We start from the raw sequence: 12,960 nt of genomic DNA on the forward strand, positions 1-12,960 counted from the left end.
CTGTATGTTCACTCCGTTTCTGTCTCAGGTGACGTGATCGTGGACATTAACGACAGTTGTGTTTTGGGGAAGACACACGCTGATGTTGTGCAGATGTTCCAGTCCATCCCCATCAATCAGTACGTGGATATGGTGCTGTGTCGTGGTTACCCGCTGCCAGAGGACGCCAGCAGCAGCGAGGACGTGCCCAGCGGCTCCGGCACCTCCAAGGACGTGTCTCCCTCCGCCTCCAACCCCCAGGACCACCACAGCACGGACGGGGGGGCCACGTCCCGGCCCATGACCAATGGAGGACGGCACCAGCCCCACCATCACCATCACCACCACTCCCACGGCCACGCCCAGGAGGGCCCCGACCCCACGCTGTTACAGCCTGAGCTGATCAGCGTCCCTTTGGTGAAGGGCCCCGGGGGGTTTGGCTTTGCCATCGCAGACTGCCCTCTGGGACAGAAGGTGAAGATGATCCTGGACGCCCAGTGGTGCCGCGGCTTGTTGAAGGGCGACGTCATCAAAGAGATCAACAGACAGAACGTCCAAACGCTGAGTCACTCCCAGGTGGTGGACATCCTCAAAGACCTGCCTGTGGGAAGTGAGGTCAACGTGCTGGTGCTCCGAGGAGGTGAGTGACCTTGTGTTGTTTATGGGCAATGACATTCAATGATGTCAGTGAAGTAGAAATCAATCAAGGATTAGTGCAGTGCTTTTTTAAAAGTTGTTAAGCCATCAAATAATTGATCGCGTATGCACAACAAATACACACAAAACACCAACACAAATACACATAAAATGACTCCAAAACACAAAAAACAAACCAAAACTCACAACATTACTTCAAAACACATAAAGGGGGTACGTTACAAAGCATGATTACCTCTTTTTGCGCTAACTTCTGTAATTGAATCAGTGTGTGCTGTCCTACAAACCTCGCTGCAGCTTAATCACTATGGCAATTCATGCTGAACAACAACTAACCTGCTCCGAGCGATAAAGCCCCGCCTCCTGACCAATCAGTTCTCTCTAAAACAACCTGCCCATTGATAGAAGATCCCGGTTGATGCAGCTCTGACAGCTGAGTTTAGGAAAGAAGATTATTAATAATAATTTCATTTACTGATCACATCGTTTAGGATAGATATAGATTTATACCTGATGGACTGACCTATAGTCAGCTGATGAAGCCTGTGTGTCGATCGTATGCACGGACGGGTAAAGTCATTCATTCATACGCTGACCTCCTCAGCAGGGACATATTACAGCTAAACAATGTGCTCTCATCCCAGTGTGTGTGTGATAAATAGGTGTACTTAAATAAAAAACGTGTGTGCTGTAATAAAGTTTAACTGATTAGAGCGCTGTCCGTTTATCATCCAATGGATTCATATCATAAATAATCACAGGCTTTTATGCATTAACAGTGTTAGCAGCTTCCTGCCTTTAATTATTCATCATTTTAAACTTCAGCAACCTGGTCGGTACCAAGTTATGAAGCTCCGCCTCCTGCTGTGTGCTGCACTAACAGCGTTGCTCTTCACTGTCAATATGGATTTATATTCATTATATTTGTTTAAGATCATAAGCTGTTCCTCCATTCATTGTACAGACGCTCGCTCTGCCAGTTCTCTCCAGTGATTGGTCAGACGCTGCAATCTCCACCCCTTTTATGTGCACGCACACGTAGCGAGGCTTAAATTAGTGTGTTTTGATCGACCGTCGTAAAACAGCTACTGTCTGACAGGAAATGTTTGGTTAGGTGAAGCCAGCTAACCGAGATTAATCCAATCTACATTTGTAACATAAGTTGTTTTTATCGGGTGTTTTTGGACTCACTTTTGTTGATTTCCGTTGTTGTAATGTACATTTTTCAGTCATTTATATGCATTTGTGTCATGTTTTTGTGCATTTAACTTTGGGGCGACGGTGAGAAGAACAAAGTTGAAACCTCACAGTCTGTTGTTATTTGTCTTTTATGAAGAAAAGTGAGGCATTGTTCAGCTGCAGAGGTGTGTTGAGATGAATTCATAAATGATTATATGGATAAACGTCTGATGTTATAAGTTCGATGCTGGACTGACCTGATGGTAAATAAAGTAATTTCACGCTGCGCTCCACGCCAACGCTAACTCCACCAACCAGGCTGAGGCTCCTTCCTCTGCTGAGTCACATGGTGAGCTGTGCTGCTAAAGATGCAAAGACGTGGCAGTTTTTGGTGATTCACTTGCAGCCCTGAAGAGACGAAAAGAAAGAGAATGTAAGTAAGAAAGAGAGAGTGAAAGAGAGGGAGAGGCAGGGAGGGCAGGGCATGGTGGATTATCATTGGCTTTGAAGGCTTCTCCATCTCTTCCCACTGCAGTGCAGCAGCTCACATTCAGGAGTTTGGCTCCCACATATCACATGTCCCCAGCTGGGTTCAACCCAGAGCCCCTGGTGTTTGTCATTTCTTTATCTATCCACATTTTCTTTGAAGGCACGTGCGCATATATTTGATGCTCGTGTTCTTAGTTTACCACGACGAGGAGAACAAGCCCAAGGTGAGCTATTATAGGGTGCGGAGGATATTATTTGGCTCTGCTTCCTGCTTTGGATTTAAACCTGGAAATGAGACAAACTCCTTCCCAGTACGACACAGCTGTGGAGTCATTACTGCTTTACAGTCCACCTGTCTTCGCTGCTCATTTATCCTGAATTTTGAAGATGGATGGACCATATGTACAGTTTCCTCCTTTGTCTGGGAACACAGCTGATGCACTCATAGAGACTCCAATTAATACAAGAATGAAGAATGAATCTGAAGTCAAGTAAAAAAAACTGTCTCAATCTATATATATATATCATATACTATAAGTCTCCGTCTGCTATATTTTTTGGTTTTAGATGCTCACCTGCACCAACATTCCTATTATTTAAACTATTATTGTTTAAACTAATTGTTTCTACTTTTTAAATTACAGTGTTGACTTGAAAGGTTGATAACTACTGAGTTAGAGCAGTGACATTTAACATGCATGGACTCTACTGCCTTCTACTGGTGGAGGGTCTCTCACTACAATGATGGAGAACAGAAACCAAATCAATCCAGGTTCACAAATTTGATTTAAAGCTGCTGGAAATGATAACGTAACTATTTTAAACTGTACCTGTATTTCACCAAAAAGTTGTTCTCGTCCACTTCTGATGCCAGTGTGACCCCAAAAATAAATGTTCACATATTCACAGAAAATTAAGTTGTTGACAAAACAACAGTGGATGTTGACATTTTGGCTTTCCACGAAAAAAAACTTGATTACGACCAAAATCTGAGAAATTGTATCATGGGGATCACGATAAAAAAAACAAAACGGATCAAAAATGACATCAATTGAATCACTGTCTTACTTTTCTGGTTGAGACACAGTAAGAATGAAGTTAAAACACTTTTCTGATTTTGCGCCGTCTTTGCATTGGTCCATGGGACTCCAACTCCTACAATTCAATGTGCAAAACCTTTCAGAAGTTTAAGTCAGGATCATTTTGAGCATCAATTTCCAGCTTTGTGACTAACAACAGCAAAAATACACAAAATCACTATAAAACACACCAAATGTCAACAGATACACATAAAACAACAACAAAATGATTCCAAAACAATCTTTTGAGAGGCAATTTCAACCAGTAATTTCTCCCATTTTTCAGAAGAAATGTTTGCAGGTTAAACAAACAAAATAAAGTGAAGTGGAAGTGAACCATTACATTTCATCTGGAAACTGTTTGTGCACTGATTGTGTTGCTTCTTTTTCTACTCCTCTTTCTGTCGTTCTCAGGTCAAACGTCTCCTGTGAAGTCCCTCAAACCAGTGAGTTGAGACGCATTTTGGTCCTTTTTGCTTCCCTCTGCTCATCTAAGCAAAGAATTCACTGAATAAAAGAGGCCGTGACTGAAATATTAAACACAAAATGTTTTAACTTTGTCACAACTGCACACAAGCAGCTTTACGTGTGTGTGTGTTTGTGTGTGTGTGTGTGCGTGCGTGCGTGTGCGTGTGTGTGTAGCTGCTTTAGTTATCTGCATTATTCAAAGGAACCTGCTTTGCTGGACTGTTATTTTTCCAGAGCTGCATGTGGGCAAACATTCTGCTGCTGGGAAACAGCACGTTAACATCGCTCAGCGTACCAGTGTTTTCCATAATATGTTGTGTCCAACAGCTTCATCCTGTGCTGCTGATGCTCTCATGTTGGGGGAGTTTGTTCCATTAACTTCGTCCTGTTGTCCCTGTTTCTTCAGTGCACGGCCCCCACCTCCCATACCGCGTCCCAACCCACTCCCCAGCAGCCTCAGCAGCTTCCTCATCCTCAGCAGACATCCTCCCCGTCCTCTCAGAGGCAGGAGATGACCAACAGCACAGAAACCCTGAGTCACACTGAGCTCTCGTACTCGTCCAACACACTGCGAGCGTCCTCCCCCAAACCAGATGCTTCAGATCTCTACCTGAAGTCCAGAGCCTTGTTGGACAGCAAGCGTGAGTGCACACCTGTATATACCTGTAGCTGTCCTATACACTCAGACTGTTTGATCATTTAGGTCCTCATCATTTGGAATGGGGAGCAATAGTCAGCACATGACAAGAATGCAGTGTTCATCTCAGGAGAATTACAAAAGGGTCATTCCATGTCATTTCAACAAACTTTCAAATTTTGGTGGCAAAAAAATCTGAACTTGTTACCAGTTGTTCTTTAATAATTCAATAGGCAGAGAGAGAAAAAAAAAAGTAGATTTTTAGTGTGATTGGATGAATACTTTTTGAGCAATGGACAATTTAGTGAAATAAAACATATGAAATGACAACAAAAATGCTCCAAAAGCACAAAAACCAAACATGTAACCACACTAAAATGACTGCAAAAACTTACAAATCAACAAAATTACACAAAATGACTTTAAAAGATATACAAAAACCAGAAATATTCAACAACTGACAACAAAAATACATAAAATTACTCAGAAAACACACAAACCAAATAAAAAAACAAAGTGCGCAAAAAAATCAGCAATATTACACAAAAAGGCTTCCAAAAAATGTACAAAATTACACATATAAAAAATGACAACAAAATATCTCAAATTACTCCAAAAACCCACAATTTTTACCAATTGTTCCTGAATAATTCAATAAACAAACTGTAAATTTTCTCTTCTGATCGAGAGGTTGGGGGTTCGAGCCCTGTCTACACCTGTCTGTGTGCCGAAGTGTCCTTATGCAAGACACTGAACCCAAATTTGCCCCAGTGGTTGACTAGCAGCTCAGTCCCATTGGTGTGTGAATGGGTGAATGAGCTGATATGTAAATCAAGTCAATTTACCATAATCATTTATTGTTTATTAGTTGAACCATTGCATCATAAAAACTTTTTTTTTCTCCAGAAAACCAATAATGTATTATAGAAATAAAAATTCCATACATACATTTTTGTGATTAAATTGATATCTTAAATGATCCATTACTTATAATGGATAATATTGCACATATTAAGACAGTGGGGGATACAAATACTCTACAGTTCTGTGCTTTCTCCTCTCACCACCATTCTCTCTCTCTCTCTCTGTTTCTCTCTGTGTAGCTGTGAACACTAAGGAACTGGACGTGTTCATCAAGAGAAACCAGGAGTCAGGCTTTGGATTCAGAGTCCTTGGAGGCGAGGGACCAGAGCTTCCAGTACGTACCAGTAAACAGTTCTACATCCACAGCTGAGCTCTGTGCAGGTGTTTGGTCACTGTTTGTTTCCTCCATGTTTTCCACAGGTTTATATCGGGGCCATCGTCCCGCTCGGTGCGGCTGAGAAAGACGGACGTCTGCGCGCGGGGGACGAGCTGCTGTGCATCGATGGCGTTCCCGTCAAAGGAAAGTCACACAAACAAGTGCTGGAGCTGATGACCAACGCGGCCCGAAACGGACAGGTGCTGCTGACAGTCCGCAGGAAGCTGGTCCACACAGGTGATCCCTCCCTGGAGCAGGACTTCCTACTCCAGTATTCCTCTGAGTAAACACCTCCATCCCGGGTTCATAATAATAATAATAATCATACATTTTATTTGTATAGCGCTTTTACAGTGCTCAATGACACTTTACAGGGATAAACAATAAGTAAAAATACAGAGGCATAGACTTAAGTAAAAACACAATGTAATAAACAATAGGTAGACTAGAAGATAAAATGGCTATACATTAGAATGGCTTTACATTCTTCCAGTAATCCTCTATACCAGGGGCGTCAAACTCACGTTAGTTTAGGGGCCAAATTTGGACCACTTTGATCTCAAGTGGGACACAGATTTTAGGCAGCAAAATAAGTTGTTTCAAAATAAGTGTGCGCTAGTTTGCACTTCTACGTATAATTGATACATAAAGCAATTATTGCGATGACTGCCACCATGTGATTTATGCCAGTATTAGGGAGTTTAATAGAATTTTTCTACTTAAAAAGCCTGAGAGATCTACATTTGAATTATTTGGTAATTTACTCTACGATTAATGTTTTCTTTGCCATTTACATTTTTTACTACAGGCTGAATTGGATGCTACAATGGCCCTGTGCTCTAAATGTGTATAAAAACAATATTGTATATACATAAATAATATATATGAATTTAAGGTGCGAGAGGATGCTTCAGTGAAAATCTCAGCATTCGGAAATCGACTAAAATAACTTTTTGTGAAGCGATACTAGTGAGGTATTATTTTCTGCTGATGCTTTTCAAGAAAGGATGCTTTTTTTTTTTTTTTACTCGTTATTTATTGTGTACTAGGACTACCAGTAACACGAAATTTTCTACTAGTCGATTTTGCTTTACTCGTGAAGTGTACTCTTGTGCTAGTGTACCTAAAGCCTTTGCTCGTGAATCTATTTTTGTTATTTTATGCTGTAGAGGCCATTTTATCACACTTCTGACAATAGGAGACAATGATTAGCTACATTTTACAAAGGATGAAGTAATCACATAAAAGTTGCTTGGTATTTAAATAATAAATAAATCTTTAAATTCCACTCATTGTTTTGAATTTGTGGATTAAGCCTGAGTGAACCAATGTTGGAGACACTGTTCCACAAATAAAAAATCATATGATATTATGGATATTAAGAGGGGGTACACATGATTTGAAAAAAATGTAAAGGGGTACACATGATAAAAAAGATTGGGAACCACTGTACTAGTGGATTGTTTTTAGCCTACTAGCGAAGCCAAAGGATTCATTACTAGTACTAGTGGACTTTCTTTTCTGCTTCTCGACGACGGCGGTCACATTTTCTCTGCTCCCTCTCCCCCACCCCTATCTGTCCTTGCTGCTGCTTTGTTTTGTCTGGTCTTGTGAATCTAATAGGAGCCTCTCTTCCAAATCTGGAATAATGGAATTGATCAGTTGATCTCTCGATGCAATCGACTATATTTTTTGGACAACGGGCAGTGGTGAGCCCGTTTGTCCTAGTGGTACGTTTGTGGCTGGATATGCGTTCGACCCTTGGAACAAGTGGCAAGTTGTATGTCTGTCGATTCTTTTTGTGGAAGGCATCTACGTGATTGGAATTATGGTAGCAGACATGCTGCTGATTGGAGCTGGCAGCTTTCTGACCTATCGCAAAGTCCGTATTACGTCGGCAGTTGTTTTGGGAAGTCTGCTAGTGATTTCTGAAGGATGGAGCAGGGCTCTCACCACTCAGACTCATGTGATGAATAATCTCAAAAGCAAGCAGGAGGCTGCTATGGAACGTTTTCACCAAATTGATTCGATCTTGGAGAAGTTGGAGGCTCAGCTCGCTAGTTAAAAGACTGCTGAGGGACCGGGACTCAAGTCTATCGAAATTGAGCTAGCCTGAATCAAAAAGAAATCGCTTATCATCTTTGGCTCCCAAAGCCAGCATCAAGATTGTTTCATCTACACCAGGATGTTGTGCAGAAAGATGCTCCGCCCCTAAACTGAGTACATGTACTTTATATCTGAGTACTCGTAAAGTTTAATATCACTGATATCCAATCACAAAGTTCCTCCACAAACAGTTCCAGCTCGTTGGACTTCACTCGATGTGTTTCCAACTCACTTTTGATCGTATCACTCGAATTAAAGCATCAATAATGTAACGCTCAATGCTTTCAAAGCCAGATGTTTGGACGGAGATTTAAAACAAAACTCACACAATCAGGAGAGATTGAGGTAAAGTGTGAATAATAGATCACAAGTAGGATTTATTCCAAGTGTCGGGTCTTTCATGTAACGCTGGCAGTAAACACAGCACGAAGAGTCTTTGAATGCTCACAATAAAGGGTTTCAACCTGTTTACAGGAAGATCCAAACACAAACACAATTTAATAAACAATCGAAAATACATTTTAGATCAGGATGACATCGGCCTCCATTTACTCTAGATTTGTGTTAAAGCTCCTGGTAGACCAACCAACCATCCCCTGTGTGTGTGCAGATGCTGGTGGAGACGAGGAGAACGGTCCTCAACACGTGGCGTCCGCTCTGGTCAACCATTCTCCCAGAATGCACCGGGGCGACGCCCACCTGGCCCGGCCCGAGTGCTTCGACGTGACTCTGCAGCGCAAAGAACACGAAGGCTTCGGTTTTGTCATCCTCACGTCCAAGAACAAGCCTCCACCGGGAGGTGAGAAGGAAACTCATTATAGTATTCAATTATTTAGGGCTTCATCTGCGGGATAGTAATGAGTCTAAAAACACACAAAATGACTAAAAGGCACCAAATTGATTGAAACAATATACAAAATGACAAAAAAATGCTCCAAAAACACACAGATTGAACAAAATTACTTCAAAGGAAATACAAAAAACATAAATATACACAGAATACACAAATTACAGAAATATTCACCAATTTACAACAGAAATACACACAAATATTTAAAAAACACATAAACTGAACAAATAAAAAGCACTAAAATAACACAGAATGATAACAAAAATACACAAAATAACTCCAAAAAACATTAAACCGCACTGGCTCACAAAAGATGCAAAACACCAAACATACACTAAAAGACACCAAATATACACAAAATGACTCCAAAAATATAAAAGATTACAGAAATATTCAACAACTGACAACAAAATACACAAAATTACTCAGAAAATGCACAAACAGAATAAAAAAAACATAAAAATGACTCCAGAAACACACAAAAATGTACAAAACATCAACAACATTAAACAAAAAGGATTCCAAAAGATGTACAAAATTACACACATAAAAAACAGAGACTCCAAAAACTTACAAAACAACAAAATGTCTTTTAGGGATTTACAAAAAAACAAAATTTACACAGAATGACTACAAAAATACACAAAATAACTCCAAAAAACAGAAAAACAGAACATGAAACTACATTGACTCACAAGAAACATACAAATATACTCAAAATGCCAAAAACAATTACACTAAATTTACCACAAACCAAACATTAAACTACACTAAAACGACTCCAAAAAATATACAAAATGAAATAAATATTCACCAACTGACAAGAAAAATACACAAAATCACTCAGAACATACAAAAACCAACAAAATGTCAACATTACCTAAAAAGTGTCAACAAAATTACTCCAAAACGCACCTACAAAAATACACTAAAATAGCATTAAAAAAAATACAATACATACGTAAAACAAGAACAATATATATACAGTGTATATATATATATATATATATATATATATATATATATATATATACACTAATGAATACTAGAAATATCTTTAAATCCTTTTAATCAGATAATTACACATGTCAAACCACTGATGTTCATCACAATCATATTTTTTCTTCCTCTTCTCAGTCATTCCACACAAAATCGGCCGCATCATTGAAGGCAGCCCCACCGACCGCCTCGGTCAGATGAAAGTGGGCGACCGTATCTCAGCGGTCAACGGCCAATCTATCATGGAGCTCTCACACAACGACATTGTGCAGCTAATCAAAGATGCTGGCACCTCAGTCACGCTCACTGTGGTGCCTGAGGACGGTATGTATGTGTGTATGAGTGTGTGTGTGTGTCATGAGAAGTGTTACATTGATGTGTGTGACGTGGATTTACAGAAAGTGCATCTGGAACAAACTCAGCCAAGCAGAGCCCGTCAGCACAACACAGAGCTGTAGGACAACAGCCTTCATTCTTCCCCAACGGGTACGTGCTTTACACACACACACAATGACTAACAACATTAAACATTAGAAATACTCCAAAAGCTTACAAAAACAACAAATATACACAAAAAGAGAAAAAAAACTACACAAAATGACTTCAAAGGATATACAATATACAGAATTATACACAAAATGACAACAAAAATACACAAAACTACAGTGATTCACAAAAAACATTCAAAACAACAAACATACACAAAATGACAATGAAACTAGACAAATATACTCAGAAAAACTCATGAATCAAACATTAAACTACACTAAATTAACTCCAAATCAACACCAAACGACTCCAAAACTATACATATGTAATGTGTATATATATATATATATTTATAGAAAAAAATCAAAATACTCCAGAACCCACAACGCAACTACAAAAATACACAAGAATAGCACAAAAATAAACAATACAACAAAACATACAAAACTAATATGTATAAAATAATTGAAAAAGATACAAACTAACAACAAAAAGGCACATTACAACTCCAATAGCACACAAACCGAACAAATAACTACACTAAAATGACTCCAGAAACTTACAAAACAACAAATATATAGAAAAATACTTCAAAGGATACACAAAAAAACTGAAATATACACAGAATGACAATAAAAAAAACACAAAATATCTCCAAAAAACATAAAAACTGAACATGAAACTACACTGACTCACAAAAGACATACAAAGACAATAAAATTATACAAAATTACTCGAAATACACACAAACCAAACATTCAGCTACATTAAAATGACTCAAAAAAATATACAAAATTACTAAAATATTCACCGACTGACAACAAAAATACACAAAATGACTCAGAAAAGCACACAGATCTACCAATAAAGACACTAAAATGACTCCAGAAACTTACAAACCAATAAATATACACAAAATGACTTTAAAGGTTGTACAAAAAACTGAAATATACACAGAATGACACCAAAAATACAAACAAAAACTAAAAACTGAACATGAAACTACACTGAAACATACAAGACAACAAACATACACAAATTGACAATAGAATTACTTGAAAAACCCACAGACCTTAAACTACACTAACATTACGGAAATATATAATAACTCAGAACAAAAATACACAAAATTACTCAGGAAACGCAACAAACCGAACAAAGAAAACACCAAAACGAATCCAAAAACGTACAAAATGCACAAAATGTCAACAACGTTACACAAAAAGGCTTCCAGAAAATTGACAGTATGTGGACAAGCAGCAAAGAAACAGATTCGTTATTGGGCAGTTCTGCTAATTGAATTAATGCTGTAACACTTTTTCTTTGAACTCCCAAATACTTTTATTTTGTAGGAACTCTGATTCAGACATGAAGAGTTCATTCATCACCTCAGGCCCCAAACAGGTGAGACCAAAACTACACTTCAACTGTTTCTTTGTTGTTGTTGTTTTTTTTATCGTGAGTTCATTTTAGTTCAGGGGCCAAGTATGGAGCGGGGCCACAGATTTTAGGTGGGAAAATTAGTAATTCAATCATTATTGTGTTCTAGTTGCACTTCCACGTATACAGTAAATAATGATAAAATATGCAACACTGATAATAAACCAATAAGTGACACATATCAGTCCCTGCAGAATCCTCACTTTCAATTTATTTTTTAAAATTTTTGTCGCCAATTTCTATGTAATTTGGGGAGATTTTGTGGAGTAATTTGAAGAAAATTACAGAATTTTGGAAAATTTGAGCTCTGCTAATATTGTGGAGTTTCATTGAATTTGTGTATTAATTTGTAGATATCTAGTTGAGAAATCTATAATTTACACAATGATTCATTGTTTCTCCCACTTTTGTCTTTTCTGCTGTGGGTGAATTGAATCTTCTGAAGGGCCTTGAGTTTGACATGTGATGTAAAGTGTTTGCCGTTATTTGTGGCGTGCAGGGCTGCTTCGTGGTGGAGCTGGAACGCAGCCAGCGAGGCTTCGGCTTCAGTCTGAGAGGAGGGAAAGAATACAACATGGGTTTGTTCATCCTGAGGCTGGCCGAAGACGGGCCCGCGCTAAATGATGGCAGGATACACGTGAGTTTGTGTCAGATAAAGATGTCGAGCCAACCCCAATAGATTAATAAACAAAAGAGTTTTTGCTGTAAATATTTGGTGTATTGACAATACTGTAAAAGTTTCATGCATTGCATTGTGGGATGTGGAGTCCAGTATAGCAGTGGTTCTCAACCTTTTCAGCCCTCGATTAATCTGTGATAAATACATTTATTTATTGATCTGAATAATCAGGAAGTTTATTATAATTTTTGCTATAGTATGTAGTCATTATAAAGATGTAAATTATTGTTTTAATCAGAAATAAAATGGGTTTAAAGTGACCAAAAAAAGGGAAAAGGTGGTGAAATGGGATTTTAAAAACCACAGAAATCAGTTAAAAGTTGCAAATTAGAGTGGGCAAAAAATAGACAGAAAAGTGGTTTAAAAAAGGGTTCAAAGGGTTAATATTGGCTTAAAAATGGCACAAATGTAGGTTAATGTCATTTCAAAAATAGAAACAATTAGTTTAAACTGGCAAATAATCGGCATGACAAAACATGAATGTGATTATATTGGCAAAAATAATCATGAAATATGGTAAACATAGGTGGAAAAGTGATTAAAAAAAAAAAGGTTTATAAGTGCTGAAAATGTTTTGAAAGTGGAAAGATGTGTAGAAAAGTCATTGAAAGTTGATGGAGAAGTGGCAGAAATGGGAGTAGTGTAGCAAATGCATTAAAAGGAGCCAAA

The 12,960-nt window shown here is 38.5% G+C and overlaps 1 protein-coding gene across 1 annotated transcript in view; it reads left to right on the forward strand.

Annotated features, from left to right (window-relative positions):
- LOC114467675 (membrane-associated guanylate kinase, WW and PDZ domain-containing protein 3-like) overlaps positions 1-12,960 on the forward strand; it is a 174,046-nt gene that overhangs the window by 154,671 nt on the left and 6,415 nt on the right. Inside the window, exons 10-19 of the mRNA XM_028454139.1 lie at positions 29-619; positions 3,798-3,829; positions 4,258-4,492; positions 5,592-5,686; positions 5,773-5,965; positions 8,445-8,633; positions 9,822-10,007; positions 10,082-10,169; positions 11,525-11,576; positions 12,112-12,249. Of these exons, the coding sequence (XP_028309940.1) occupies positions 29-619; positions 3,798-3,829; positions 4,258-4,492; positions 5,592-5,686; positions 5,773-5,965; positions 8,445-8,633; positions 9,822-10,007; positions 10,082-10,169; positions 11,525-11,576; positions 12,112-12,249 (1,799 nt within the window). The remainder of the gene's footprint in view (positions 1-28; positions 620-3,797; positions 3,830-4,257; positions 4,493-5,591; positions 5,687-5,772; positions 5,966-8,444; positions 8,634-9,821; positions 10,008-10,081; positions 10,170-11,524; positions 11,577-12,111; positions 12,250-12,960) is intronic.

Source organism: Gouania willdenowi, chromosome 7 (assembly GCF_900634775.1).
Source record: "Gouania willdenowi chromosome 7, fGouWil2.1, whole genome shotgun sequence".
Lineage (NCBI taxonomy): Eukaryota > Metazoa > Chordata > Actinopteri > Blenniiformes > Gobiesocidae > Gouania > Gouania willdenowi.